The 15,335-nt window shown below is 35.1% G+C and overlaps 3 protein-coding genes and 1 pseudogene across 3 annotated transcripts; 1 reads left to right on the top strand and 3 right to left on the bottom strand.

Annotated features, from left to right (window-relative positions):
• Positions 1 to 1,649: 1,649 nt before the first annotated feature.
• LOC132163817 (NAC domain-containing protein 1-like) lies at positions 1,650 to 2,872 on the bottom strand. Its single transcript, XM_059574191.1, has 3 exons — positions 2,530 to 2,872; positions 2,118 to 2,431; positions 1,650 to 2,045 (listed from the first exon to the last, which is right to left on the bottom strand). The coding sequence occupies exons 1-3, from the start codon at positions 2,870 to 2,872 to the stop codon at positions 1,650 to 1,652; spliced, it is 1,053 nt and encodes a 350-aa protein (XP_059430174.1).
• A 1,398-nt stretch (positions 2,873 to 4,270) lies between these two features.
• Positions 4,271 to 4,603, top strand: LOC132163249 (uncharacterized; annotated as a pseudogene).
• A 3,886-nt stretch (positions 4,604 to 8,489) lies between these two features.
• LOC132163814 (NAC domain-containing protein 2-like) lies at positions 8,490 to 9,073 on the bottom strand. The gene is made up of 2 exons (XM_059574189.1): positions 8,834 to 9,073; positions 8,490 to 8,711 (listed from the first exon to the last, which is right to left on the bottom strand). The coding sequence occupies exons 1-2, from the start codon at positions 9,071 to 9,073 to the stop codon at positions 8,490 to 8,492; spliced, it is 462 nt and encodes a 153-aa protein (XP_059430172.1).
• Positions 9,074 to 12,343: 3,270 nt separating this feature from the next.
• Positions 12,344 to 14,491, bottom strand: LOC132164442 (NAC domain-containing protein 2-like). The gene is made up of 3 exons (XM_059574955.1): positions 14,152 to 14,491; positions 12,705 to 12,982; positions 12,344 to 12,609 (listed from the first exon to the last, which is right to left on the bottom strand). Exons 1-3 carry the CDS (start codon positions 14,402 to 14,404, stop codon positions 12,487 to 12,489), a joined length of 654 nt encoding a protein of 217 aa, XP_059430938.1. The 5' UTR covers positions 14,405 to 14,491; the 3' UTR covers positions 12,344 to 12,486.
• Between the last annotated feature and the right edge of the window lie 844 nt (positions 14,492 to 15,335).

The raw sequence follows: 15,335 nt of genomic DNA, 5'->3' as shown, positions 1-15,335 counted from the left end.
AAAAATTGATAACTGCCTAAGGTGGTTGTGGTTAGCAGTAATAGCTAATAACTGCCGGTTATAACCGCTTGAGCACTCTCTACTCTCCGTTTTCAAAAGCACCCAAAAATTACAAGCAAAATAGACTACCCAAAACTTACAAACAAAATCAACCACCAAGAAAAAAGAACACCCAACCACAAGCAATTTCGCCACTCACAAGTAATACCCAACTTGAAACACGCAATATTTATGTTACCCATTTTCCCAGTCAAAGCAAAACCTATTTCTAAAGAGAGAAAGTAGAGGGATAAAAGGCACCAAAATTATCGGATAGATGGTGGCTTTGGGCTCAGGAGGTGGTGGGTTTTTAGGGTTTGGCGTTGAGTGAAAGGGCAAATTGGAGGTGCCTTTTTGTCATTTGTGTTTTTTTTTTTTTTTTAAATAAGATCTGGTGCTTTCATGTTTATTGCATTTGGTGTTTTTAAACGATGTGTCATTCTCTTGTTAGATGCAGTAAAAGTAAGGTTTTACAGCACATCCGAATAGCAGGGGCTCTCTATTGTTATTACTATTTCAAGTATTACATTTCTTGAAGAGTGTCATTCTTTATCATCATTCCTTGATTATGAAAATTAAAGTACTGTTTTTGGTAAAGTTGCAATTAGTCATCGAAAGATGAGATACACTTCAAATCATGTGGATTGAGATCTCTGAAAACTAGATGTGATCATAGTAGCCCTTTCTCGTTAAAGAATTAATGTCTTTAGAGGCTAAACTATGAGGAGCCGCCTCACTGCATTTAAACACCATGACCTAACCTTAATTCCACTGAAGTTTTACTTGTATCAAGTGGTAGGCAGCAAATAAAATAGTCTCCAAGAGACAACTCAATCGGCTAAGAACCACGCATCATGAAGCAGAGGTCACTAGTTCGAATCTCTCTTCTCCTCTTGGGTGGACATCCTAAAAAAAAAAAAAAAAAGGGCAAAGAAAATAGAAATTCCAGTTGAATCAGACAAAAACCAATTTCCTAAGCCAAAGAAAATAGGAATTCCATTATTTTATTAAGTGGAAATGCAAACTTTAATAATTCAAGGTATTCTAACTTCTCCTTCGTCTTTCTTTATTTAATAATGGTAGGCTTTTGCCATTCTATAAGGTAGCATGTGCTTGAATAACAAGGTAGCCTGCACACAAGATATGAAATATAATAACATCCGAGTAGAAAAGGCAAATGGGATTTCCACTCCCTTTTTGCTTTTTTTTTTTTTTTTTTTTTTTAATTAAAAAAAAAACCAAAATTAAAAAAAAATGTGTGAAGCAATAATATTTTTATTTGGTATTTTTTTAAAAAATAAAAAATGTCTTTTTCTTCATAATAATGTCATTATTAGCCACCACATCTGTAGCAACCCCAATTTTCCACATGAGTAAAAAAGGAAAACGACAGCTTAATTAGTAACACTAAAAAACAATTGCATTTATTGCTTTTCTATCATGAGTTTATAAAAGGCATTATGAAAAATCAACCACCATGTGAATCCTCCAAATTTAAATGGTTGATTTTAAATAAAAGATAAGAGAACGAAGGGAGAAGGACATTTAGATTTTCTCCCAAAAAAAAATTCCTATATTATGAAAAACCAATTAAAACCTCCTAAATTTTTCTAAAATGAAGGCATATCATCAAATACAACTTCTGATTCATTTGCAGGGTCCTGTGGAAGTTGCGGGGCCCGGGCACCAATTGAGTTGTAAGGTGGCGGCAAAGATGTGGAGGATTGATCCAACCGCGAATGTTGATAAATCAATTGGGACTGCCGTGGAGCACCAATGGAGTTGCAAGGTGGCAAAGATGTGGAGGATTCACCTACATGATAACTTCGATCGAACGACGGAGGTGGATCAATCAATTCGGATTGCTGCGGTGCACCATTCGACAAAGATGTGGTGGATTTGGTTGCCACTTTCTTTGGATCTTTGCCTTTAATAGGGGATTTGGATTTAGATTCATTTAAATATACTTTCTTCTTATACATCCTGCATAGAACACAGTCGTCTAGCTGGATAATACAACAAAATTTAGTCAGAGAAATTAACAAATTAATTAAGCTTAACGAAAGAAAAGTACATACTTTCATGATGTCATTGGTTGGTCTGAGAGGAGGAGGATTATTGAGCCTATATTCACGCATAATCCAGTTGGTCTTCTGACCCATTGGAGGTTTTCCTTTGAAGAACACCAGTGTTTTCCAAAACCCAATAATGTTCTTTACCTTATCTTTAATTTGCCTCTCTCTTCCGGTTGCCTTCCAGTATCCATCTCCCGCTGATCGCCTTGGACGATTTCCTTTTGGATACTTTCGATATCTTGGAGTAAAATAGTACCATTCCTTAATTTGATCTTCATCATCTTCTTCATCTCCACATCCACAATGTTTGTACGTTTCTTCAATATATAAATGTTAACAGAAATTCATTAGAAAAACAAAACAAAACAAAAAGATCGAAGAAGAGAGATTTTGTTTGAATTGAAGAAGAACGAACCTGCAAGAAAATCAGGGCTGTGGAGATATATGTCAATGTCGTTTATCAGGTTTCTTGGGAGGGGCTGGTTAAACAGCTTGGGCTTCAAGTACTCCTCAATTAGCACATCGTCTTCGGGATAGAACCCATACCCAAGTGGCAGATTTCTGAAGTACTCCTCGTCGTCAACGCTGTGGTCATCATCATCGTCGTCATCGCCAACTCGCTGTCTCTTTCCATGGCCACTACTTATGTCGCCTAAGTCGTACAGGCCCCAAAGAGAGAGCTGATCATCCACAGCAGCGTCTACGGTAAGTGCTTGCTCTCTCTTGATAGTCTCCTTACCATTCTCAACAATCTCCATGATAATTTGACTTCTCTCTCTCTGCGGCAAGGCTACTGAAGAATTCTATAGAAGCGTGTATATATGGGTTGAGAGTTGTAGAGTCTCATCTCTTCTATGTAGACTTGTATTTGAATATAAAATCCACTTCAGATTATAATTAATATTAATCATTTATCCACTCTCAGAAATTGCTATTACTGGTGAATTTTAAAAAGAGTTGGAAAAAAGATAAACATTAAAATAATTGGCGGTGACTGGTGAGAGTTCAATCTCCAAACTGATTATCCGATCAAATTAAGGAATTGGGATATATATCTATATATATATATATATATATGACATCAAGATATATACTTTATTAAATCAACCAATTAAGATATATTAGTCAAACAATTCCAAACTAACTAATTTAGATGTTGTACATATTATTGATTGTTTGGGATTGCCTTTATAAAAAATTGAAAACAAATAAAAAAATTGCAATTTGAAAACGTAGAAAATCTGTGTTTTCAAATGGCAGATAAAGATGTACTTCTTTTAAAATGCATAATTTTAAAGAGTAAACTACAATTTTGCCAAATACTTAACTCCGTTTTTAAAAATCACGTTTTCAAATAGTACATTTTAAAATCACATTTTTTGAAATCACAATCTTATAAATTAAGCAAATTAAATAGTACACTTTAAAATCGCACTTTTTAAAATATAAATCCTATCTATGTAAATCATTATTCCCTCTAATTATGGTTTGTTTGGGATTGCGGTTTTAATAAGTGCGATTTCAAAAATTGTGTTTTTGAAATCGCTACTTTTTAAAATCCCAAAGGCTTCTGGTAAAACATGTTAAAATTTTTTTTTTTTTTTTTCAAATATTTGTTATCATGATTTTGATTTAAATTCACTCATTTTCAAATAAAGGTACATCATCTTTTGCCATTACTTTGACATATGTTTTCTTTTATCGGACTTTCTCATCTATATCTACTTGAACTTGAACCACTGTAATCCTATATTTTGGTATTTTGGCTGTTCAATATTTTTCTCTGTACTTGTACAAAAATATTGACTTTGAAGCTGGTTGGGTTAATATTTGTAGTTTTCAATTGTTTTACTTCCAAAATCATTTGTTTTTTTTCAGTACAATACATACAATACACATGTTTTATCTCTCTTGAAATATGGGCTATAGCCACATATGCATTTGCATTAGCATTAGCATTTTCTTTATCTCTTTATGCATTGACTTCTATCTTCACTCGATGTTCTATTGTGTTCAGTCATTTAAGAATTCTAATCTTGTTTATAAGCATGCACTTTTTATGATGGGCAGTAATGGCGTGCTAGTTATTTATGTTTGGGGATTGTCTTCTTTTTTCATTGTGCGACTATTTTGATTCTTAACTGTTACAGGTTAAAATGGCGGCAAAGTACATCATAGGATCTCGATCTTGTGGGATCCTTTGCAATTGCTTATACTTGTCACCATTTTCTCGCTGACAAGAAGATATTTGGTGGTCCGTTTGGGTGACACAACTTTTTGATTAATTATTTTACAGTAATCAATCTTTGTGCAGTTTGACAGAGTTATTAATTTGGTAACTAGGTACCACCCCTAAAACTGTTTCAACCAAGGAATGGTTGGAAGAAACTGATAAGAAGTTCCAGGCTTGGCCTCGCACTGCAGGGCCTCCTGTTGTGATGAACCCTATCAGTCGCCACAACTTCATCGTCAAGTCCCAGCCTGATTAGTGAAAGCTTGCATCTTTGGCACATCCCTTGCTGATTTTGTTTCCCTTGTTAGGCATTGCAAAGACATGCTCATAAATTCTTCTGTATTCCATTAGATTATGCTCCCTTGTAAGGTAAGGTAAGGTGGACACTGTTTCAAATCTTGTCTGAACATAGTAACCATAGTGGGGGCATTTCTTTGGCAGTATGACCTTTTTGTTTATGTCATTGGATCTTTGGAAATTGATTTCATAAGCCTTTGAGCTTCAGATTGAGGATCTTGTTATTATTACATACGATGGGTTTTTACCATTTGCGGATATTGTTATTATTAAATAATATTTTCCACATGAGTAAAAAAGGAAAACGATAGCTTAATAACACTAAAAAAAAAATTGCATTTATTGTTTTTATCATGAGTTTATAAAAAGGCATTCTGAACAACATCAAACTTTTTGACAAATCAACCGTTAGGTGAGTTATACACATTTAATGGTTATTTTTAAAAAAGTTGAATGGGAAAAGACCAGAGATCGAACGGAGAAAGACGTTTAGACTTTCAAAAAAAAAAAAAAAAAAATCCTTATAAGATTTATTATGTAAAACGTAACCTAAAAGAAATCGAAACATTTTTCCACCCCATCCTCCAGGCCAGGCACGGGCCCATTGTTTCCAACCTACGCTCATGCAATAATAATCACATCAATTGTTTCTAAACTCAAACCAAACAAGCTAAGGCAGTGCTGTCAAAATCTCAATTCTTGACAGAAGACTCAAAACACTTTGTAAGCTAACAAGTCTTGATAACAAACAGCCAATTAAGCCCATAGCCTAGCATAACAACACAACCCATGCTTCCAGTAAGAAGAAAATAAAATCTATGATTATCTTGACATCATATGAAAATACATTTGATGTTTAATTAATAGGAAAAGAAGAAGAAGCCATGCATAAACGAATACTAAAAAGATCAAGAACCTGCAAGACTCTCGGGGCTGTAGAGATATATGTTTCTGTCGAAGATATGGTTTGGTGGCAAGGCTAAGGCTCGTTAAAGATCTTGGGCTTCAAGTAATCCCGAATTAGTTCATCATCATAGGGGTTGAACCTGTATCCAGATGGGAGACTGCTAAAGTACTCATCATCTAGCTTTCGCTTTGTAGCAGTGGCGTCGATTGAGCGATCATCAAAAGGCAAAAGAGAAAGCTCTAAAGAAATATGATGCTTCACCTCCATGGTTGGTCTGCCACTCTCTAATGGAAGACGGCTCAAGTACTCATCTTGATCTTCTTGCTCTCGCTTTCTAGAACTGGCATCGATTGAGCGATCATCAGAAGGCAAAAGAGAAAGCTCTAAAGAAACATTCTGCTTCACCTCCACGGTTGGTCTACCACTCTCTGATGGGAGACGGCTCAAGTACTCATCTTGATCTTCTCACTCTCGCTTTCTAGAACTGGCGTCGATTGAGTGATCATCAGAAGGCAAAAGAGAAAGCTCTAAAGAAATATTCTGCTTCACCTATATGGTTGGTCTGCCACTCTCTAATGGGAGACAGCTCAAGTACTCATCTTGATCTTCTAGCTCTCCCTTTCTAGAACTGGCGTCGAATGAGTGATCATCAGAAGGCAAAAGAGAAAGCTCTAAAGAAATCTTCTGCTTCACCTCCACGGTTGGTCTACCACGCTTCGACACTCTCTTTCTCTCTCTCTCTCTCTCTCTCTCTCTCTTAAACAGGGTAGCCGGTAACAAATAAGTTTGATTATTATATATAGCTTATTATCTCTTTCAGATTATTCAAAAAACAGGTGTCATAATTTATAGGATCTGTTGGGTCATAGATCAACCTATTAAATGCCCCGCAATCCTCGGGCCCAATCGAAGCATGGAAAGGTTCAAGCTCAGTAAGGATTCGGGTAACCAGGCCCGAGTCCCTGAGATCCAAGACCTGCAGATCTGAGACCATCTAAACCGAGACCGTTAAGTCCAAGACTAACTCAAGACACACAGGTCTCGGTAGCAAGGATAACTCGGATATCTTGGGAGATACAGCAGTTAATAGATAAGTGATCTTATCCATAGAAAAGCTGTCACATCTATCAAAAATACAAATATTCAAATAAATTGATACATGTAACTACCAAATCCTACGATTTTAATCCCCTAAGATCTCAGTAAGGATAACCACTCAAATCCCTTGTTAGTAACTGCATCGCAAAAACTCAGTGAACAGTAAGTCATTGGTTAGGGGACTTCCATTACTTCATGCCTATAAAAGACGGATCATTTCTTCGTATTGGGTAAGCGCAACCTTGGTTCTAAAACTTTCCTTTGTTGCTTGTACTCTCTCTCTCTCAAATTCTGACTTAAGCATCGGAGTGTCCCCCAGCTTACCCCGGTCTCTTCAATCCTTCTCTTTTTCTTTGTTGTGCAGTCAAATCACTTGAGTGTTAGTCGACTCGGATTTGGTAGGTGTGCCACGTCACCAACAGGAAACTGTGTATCAACAGTTTGGCACCGTCTGTCGGAACTCGATTTTCATTAGTTCTTACCATCCATTAATCCAACATGGTGACCACCCGTTCCACTGCAGGCGCCTCCGGCACACCAGTTCCCAATCTAGCCAAGTTCATGAAGCAGATGACCGAATCTATGAAGGCCCTGAAGAAACAGAATGAAAACTCGCCACAAGGCTCACGGTTGCTACACGCCACAATAGCCGGAGGGACCAAGAGAGCGAGGAAAGGCGGGCAAAGAAGCATGAAGAGAGGCATGAGAAGGAGAGGCATGCAGAGATCAGTAGAGGAAAGCTGATTACAGATTCACATCACGAAGAGGATGCGAGTTCAGTTCAAGCTAGCCATCATACGACGGTCCAGAATGAGGAACGTCGCGAGCAGGAGAACCTGGAAAGGTCTTAGCATACTAGGCCTCGACAGGAGCAATCTCGCCAAGATGGCCACAATGATGGGCAGAATAAGGGCCAAGTTAATGCTGATATGGAAGATCTCAAGAAGAAGTACGAGGAGTTGACTCGCCATTTGGCTATCAAGGAGGAGAAAAGCACTACTAAAAAGCTTGCCCTTCACTGATCGAGTGTTGGGCTTCCCCTTGCCTGACAACTTCAAAATGCCACGTCGAGTGTTGGGCTTCCCCTTGCCTGACAACTTCAAAATGCCACGTGTCAAAGAGTTTGACGGTAACGGTGACCCTTCTGAACATATGGAAAGCATCCGCACTCATTTGCCAAGGATTGGTTCGCCAGATTGCTCGCCAAGTCGGTAGATAATTTCAAAGAACTCTGGTGCCTTTTCTTAAGCCAATTCTTGGCAACCTAGAAAGGAAGAAGCACCATGCTTGCTTACTATCCCTTCGTTAGGGGAAGGAGGAGTAGCTGGTGGAGGACAATCCAACTCAGCCAGAAAGGCTTACGCGAGGAAAATGCATACTGAAGAGGTCTTTTCGTTGCAAAGACCTTCTAAGGTTGTAAGGAAAGACTCAATGATTCTTTCTTTTTCTAAAGAAGATGCCAGGGGGTAATGCAGCCACACGATGATCCACTAGTAGTAACAATGATGGTGGCCAACCATATGATCCATCGAATTTTGGTGGATAATGGAAGTTCGGCCGATGTCCTGTATTGGCCGGTTTTTAAGCAAATGGGTATGACATGATAAAAATTAGGGGAAAATGCAGTTTACCCCCTGAAATTTCAGGGGTTTTTCAATTTTAACCCCAAATTTCAAAAATTGGCAATCTACCCCCTAAAGTTTCAAAAATTGGCAATTTAAACCTTCCGTTTAATTTTTCTATTAAATTGGACGGAAATTTTTTAAAAAAAGCCAAAGGGTAATGACTATTATATATAAAATGCAAATAGTCAAAACGCACTAAGTCCATAAAAAGCACACTAAAATTCAAGTCCATTTTCTTCAATTAAATATTCCTCCCAAATCTCCAGGCCAGGCACGGGCCCATTGTCACCCGTCTGGCCAACTTGGGCCTGAAGTTCATCATGAGCAGGAACCAGCCCATCATCAGCTCCGCCTCCTACGACCCCATGTGGCGCATCCTCGTCCTCCGCCCTGTTCTGTCCTTTCTTATAGATCCTGCATAGAGTCCAATCGTCCAACTGGAGAATACAAAAATGTAGTGGTGGGATCAGTTTCAGATTGAAATTAAGAACATAAAACCAAATGATAACTACAATTAATCTTTACAGTTTGAAAAACAAAACAAAACAAAAATACATACTTTCATATCATTTTGATCAATTTTGGGCCGAAAAGGTGGATTGATGATTCTATATTCATGCATAAGCCAGTTAGTGCTTTCACCCTTTGGAAATTTTCCTTTGTAGAAAACCAGTGTCTTCTTAAACCCAATAAGAGTGTTTGTCAAATCTTTAACTTGCTTGTCTGCTGCAGAAGGCATCCAGAATCCATCTCCAACTGCTCGATTTGGATGAGTTCCATTTGGGTTAAAAAAGTACATTTCAGTTTCTCCTCCATATTGTTTGTATGTTTCTTCAATATATAAACAAAAATTAGAAAGAATAATAAACTTAATTAACAAGTAACTAATACATCAAACATGCAATGCCATGTACGTACCATATTGATGGATAGATTTACATGATAATAGTTGTACTATCGTCATGAAACACCAATTAATGAAAACTAAGAGAAAAATGATTGGTTCAAACTCTTTTGTGACCCGTTGATAGCCTAAGAACAGGTTTGAGTTTGCGTTAGATAGCTTCAAAACTATTTTTAGTATCTAAAAAGTTGTGCCAAATAAAAGTTAGCATGTTTGGTAAAAAAATTTAAAAACACTTCTTTTGACTTTTTTTACTTGAAAAATGGTCAAAACACATTTGGCAAAAACTGAAAAATGAAGTTATATTTCTCAAATACAATCTCAAACAAGCTCGGAATATATCAAACATATGTTATAGTCGACGAGGAACACCTAAACCTCAAACTTCAATGCCAGTTCTCTGACAATCTATGATGACTCCAAAGATTAATGATTTTTCCCATTGTCAAGTTCTCTAACAATCTGATTCATCTGAACGTACATATCAAAAAGTGCACACTACTAAAACTACAACATTTCATTCTCTGAATTAAATGAACTTCTCTTTATAACTCACAGCATCAATTCTACCAAGAAAATTTAGTAATTTAAATGGTTAAACTATATATGTGTGTCCAGATCATAAAATTATACTCAGAATCGAACAAAAGACAAAGGTCAAGGCAGTACTCGACATCAATTGGAGAAGTTTTCCCACTTATAATGATGGTGCGAAAATAATAGCAAAAGCAATGTAGAAAATAAACACAAAAAATAAATTTACGGGTGGTTAGTTGTTAAATACCTACATCGACCTCTCGGAATACCCCTTAGATTATATTGTGATCATTAATTACAATCAACCCATAAATAAAGAATATTTTAATATGAACCTAATTATGGAATATATGAAAAATATATTATATATTCCGTATATTCTAAGAGCTTCACAAAAGCTCAATGAACTCAAACACGTACGCACGATAGCAAACACTTTGTAAGCTAACTAATCTTGATAACAAACAGCCAATTAAGCCCAAAGCCTAGCATATACAAAACAACCCATGCTTCCAGTAAGAAGAAAATAAAATCTATGATTAGCTTGATGTCATATGAAAATACACTTATTGGAAAAGAACAAGAACCTGTCGGGGCTGTAGATATATATGTTAACGTCGAAGATCTGGTTTGGTGGCAAGGGCTCGTTCAATACCTTGGGCTTCAAGTAATCCCGAATTAGCTCATCGTCACCCCAAGTACTCATCTTGATCTTCTCACTTCCGCTTTCTAGCAGCGATGTCGATTGAGTAATCATCAGAAGGCAAAAGAGAAAGCTCTACACCTCCATGGTTGGTTTAGCGGCGCCAATTGAGTGATCATCAGAAGGCAAAAGAGAAAGCTTTAAAGAAATATTTTGCTTCACCTTCATGGTACTGGCTACTGAAGAATTCTATAAAAGCGTATATATGGGCTGAGAGTTGTAGAGTACTCTCATCTTTTCCATATAGACTAGTATTTGAATATAAAATCCACTTCAGATTATAATTAAGAGTTATATTCAGAAACAGACATGTTTAATTATCAATTATAATGATATTAATCATGTATTCACTCTCAGAAATTGCTATTTTTTCTTCTTAAATATCCAATATTATTAGTGAATTTTAAAAAGAGTTGGACAAAAGATAAACATTAAAACAATTGGTTGTGACTGGTGAGAGTTCAATCTCCAAACTGATTAACCGATCAAATTAAGGAATTGGGATATATATGAACGACATCAAGATATATACTTTATTAAATGAACCAATTAAGATATATATATATATTAGTCAAACAATTCCAAACTAAGTAATTCGGATATTGTACATATTATTGATTGTTTGGGATTGGCTTTATAAAAAACTACAATTTGAAAACTTAGAATTTCTGTGTTTTCAAATGGCAGATAAGGATGTGCTTTTTTTAAAACGCACAATTTTAAATGTTAAACTAAGATTTTGCCAAACACTTAACTCCGTTTTCAAATAGTATATTTTAAAATCGCAATCTCATAAATTAATCAAATTAAATAACACATTTTAATATTCTTAATTAAATACTCTCAACCTCTTATTTAGTTTTAGGCCATGCGTGTAAATATTATAACTTTTTTTTTTTGCTTTTGTTAAATTTTTCTATAAATTAATGTTGAAACCGAGAAACAATTCTAAAATTCAATATATATAGTTTGACATATATTGTTTGAATTTCTTGATCATATTGTCATGATGGTGTTGTAAATTTTAATTTATACACGCAACAAAAAAAAAATAATAATAAAATTCTGTTATGCTTTATTAAATGAGCCAATTAAGATATATTAGTTAAACAATTTGAAACTAACACATATTTGGATGTACATATTATTGATTGTTTGCGTTTTTGTTTTTTTTTTTTTTAAAAAAAAAATGTGCTTTTTTGAAAATGTACAATTTTAAGGGTACTGCGATTTTAAAAGCTAAATAGCGATTTTGCCAAACACTTAATTGTGATTTCAAATAGTACATTTTAAAATCGCACTTTTTGAAATATAAATCCAGATTTACAATAGATTTTGGCTGAAAGTACTTCTCATTAAGCGTAAATAAGACTAGAGTTACAATTACAATGAAACACCAAAACTTAACAAGATAAGTTTGATGTGACGAGATAACTATCTAAGTAAACTAATTACAATAAAAGACCTAATACACAGGAGAGATCTAATACATAAATAATTACAAGAGGTGTGATTGAATGCAAACAAATAACATTTGCATTCAATGATAGAAGAGAAGTTAAGTAGAAGTAGATGTCTCATGGTGGATCGTGACTGGGCTCAAGCGCACCAGTGACGGTGCTCAAGCCAACCCAAGCTGGTAAGTAGCCGTTCTTATTAGCCGTTTCTAGTACGCTCAATCTTTTTGAAGGATGCGCTCGAGCGCACTCGTGTTGTGTTGCTGGAACATCCGCTATAGGAACAGATGTTCAAATTGCTTATTTAGTTTTAGGCCATGCGTGTAAATATAAGTTCTTGTTGTTTTTGTTAAATTTTTCTATAAACGTTGAAACCGAGAAACAATTCTAAAGTTCAATATATATAGTTTGACATATAGAAACAAAAAATATGAATACTTATTTTTTAAATCCATAATTACTTCTATTAATGGACGTATTCATCACCCATTATTAACAAAAACTAGTCATATATATTTATAAGAGAAATAATTGAGACATAACTTTGACCCAATTTTTCTCTTATGTAGATCAAAAAAATTATATTATTATTACATTTTATTTTTTTAATTCTACCCCCTAAACATGAAATTCTGGATCCGAGCCAGCCTGACATCAGCTCCGCCTCCTACGGCCCCACGTGGCGCATCTTCCGCCCTCAAATTATAGATCCTGCATAGAGTCCAGTCGTCCAACTGGAGAATACAAAAATGTAGTGGTGGGATCAGTTTCAGATTGAAATTAAGAACATAAAACCAAATGCTTGAAAAAAAATAAAATAAATACATACTTTCATATCATTTTGATCAATTGGAGGATTGATGATTCTATATTCATGCATAAGCCAGTTAGTGCTGTCACCCTTTGGAAATTTTCCTTTGTAGAAAACCAGTGTCTTCTTAAACCCAATTACAGTGTTTGTCGAATCTTTAACTTGCTTCTCTGCTGCAGAAAGCCTCCAAAATCCATCGCCAGCTGCTCGATATGAACGACTTCCATTTGGGTACTTTCGATCTCTTGGAGTAAAAAAGTACATTTCAGTTTCTCCTCCATATTGTTTGTATGTTTCTTCAATAAACAAAAATTAGAAAGAATAATTAACAAGTAACTAAAACATCAAACATGCAATGCCATGTACGTACACCATATTGATGCATAGATTTTACATGATAATAGTTGTACTATCGTCATGAAACACCAATGAAAAACTAAAGAGAAAAATGATCAGATCAAACTCTTTGTCACTTGTTGGTAGCCCTAAGAGCAGGTATAGAATTGCGTTAAAAAAGTTAAAAAGTACTTTTAGTGTTTAAAAAATTGTGCCAAATAAAATTTCGCATAATGCTTGATAAAAAATTACAAAAGTACTTCTTTTAACTTTTTTACTCGAAAAATGGGCAAAGCTTAAAAATAAAGTTATATTTCTCAAATACAATCTCAAACATGCTACGAATATATCAAACATCTGTTATAGTCGATCAGGAACACGTAAACCTCAAACTTCAATGCTGGTTCTCTAACAATCTATGATGGCTCCAAAGATTAATGATTTTTCCCATTGTACAAGTTCTCTAACAATCTGAACATATCAAAAAGTGCAGAAACAAAATTCTGCAGAACCCTTTACACCCTTCCAACTAAACTACCAATCTATACTCTTATACAATTGTACCAACAAACAGCAACTATTTACACACTACTAAAACTACAACATTTCATTCTCTAAATTAAATGAATTTCTCTTTATAACTCAGAGCATCAATTCTACCAAGAAAATTTACTAATTTAAATGTGTGTCCGCATCATGAATAATCGAACAAAAGACAAAGGTCAAGTCACTCGACATCAATTGTTTCTAAACTCCAACCAAACAAGCCAAGGCAGTGCTGTCAAGATCTCAATTCTTGACAGAAGAGCTTCACATCCATTCCAGTACTCCAATCCCACTATCTTGACAGAAGCGCTTCACAAAAGCTCAATGAACTCAAACACGCACAATAGCAAACACTTTGTAGGCTAACAAATCTTGATAACAAACAACCAATTAAGCCCAAAGCCTAGCATATACAAAACTTAGACAAAACCCAATTGGGATATCAAACAACCCAAGTGGAAACATGCTTCAAGTAAGAAGAAAATAAAAATCTATTATCTTGATGTCATAGGAAAAGAAGAAGAAGAAGAAGCCATAAACGAATACTAAAAAGAAGAAGAGGGGTGTTAATTTCAACAAGAACCTGCAAGAATCTCGGGGCTGTAGAGATATATGTTAACGTCGATCATCTGGTTTTGTGGCATGGGCTCGTTAAAGACCTTGGGCTTCAAGTAATCCCGAATTAGCACATCGTCGTCGGGGTTGAACCTATACCCAGGTGGCACAGTGCTCAAGTACTCATCTTCTCGCTTCCGCTTTCTAGCAGTGATATCGATTGAGTGATCCTCATAAGGCAAAAGATAAAACTCTGAAGGAATATTCCCCTTCACCTCCATTGTTGGACTGCCACTCTCTGAAGGAAAATACACTTTGGCGCGAAGCCAAGCTTCGAAACTCTCTTTCTCTCTCTCGGTATCTCCTTTTAACAGGGTAGCTAGCCAGCAAAGAGATAAGTTTGATAGTTTATCTCTTCCAGCAAACAGGTGTCATGATTTTTTTAAAACATAAATTTTTATCGTAGGATGTATTTTATGCATTAATTATAAGTTTAGGAGAAAATTAGTGGGTGTTGACATAATAAAATTTAAAGATAATTTTAAGAATATTTGAGGTTTCGTTTTTACTTGAGAAAAGTACACTTTATCTCCAAAATTTGGAACGATTTTCAATTCAACTTTCAATATCTCAATTTTCATCAAGTGATTTCGTTTTAACATGAAATGAATCAAAAATAAAGAAAACATATAATTAATGAATCAAAAATTAGTTTTATAGGTCATACTTTTTTGCCTTCGTTAAGTTTTTCTATAAAAGTCCAACTGAGAAATAATTCTAATTAAGGCTTAATAGAGTTTGACATTGTTTGAACTTCTTAATAGGGGTGAAAAGGCGGACGATTATAAAAATGTATAAAATTTTAGAAACAATGTAATATATAGTACGATGTCATTTTGGTTTTTTTAAAAAAAAATTTATTTTAAAAAGCAGTTAGCGGCTATTAACTACTAACTGTAACGGCCTTTTCCCCTCACTTCTTAATCCGGACGTTGTAAAAATTTTCAACACAAAATACAATTTATAGACAAAAAAATAAATAAATAAATTATTATTGAAATATAAAAAAGTTGAGATTAATATCCTCTAGGATTCGTAGAGTGGTTTAGCATATGAGTAATGCTAAGTACCATCTTTTTATCTTTCTAAAGCTGATATGGCTTTCAAAATCACCATTGAATCAAAATTCAAATATGACTCATCTAAAATTTA

The sequence above is a fragment of the Corylus avellana genome, chromosome ca10 (genome assembly GCF_901000735.1).
Source record: "Corylus avellana chromosome ca10, CavTom2PMs-1.0".
Lineage (NCBI taxonomy): Eukaryota > Viridiplantae > Streptophyta > Magnoliopsida > Fagales > Betulaceae > Corylus > Corylus avellana.
Note: the sequence above shows the minus strand (reverse complement) of the source record. Positions and strands in the feature narration are given on the sequence as shown.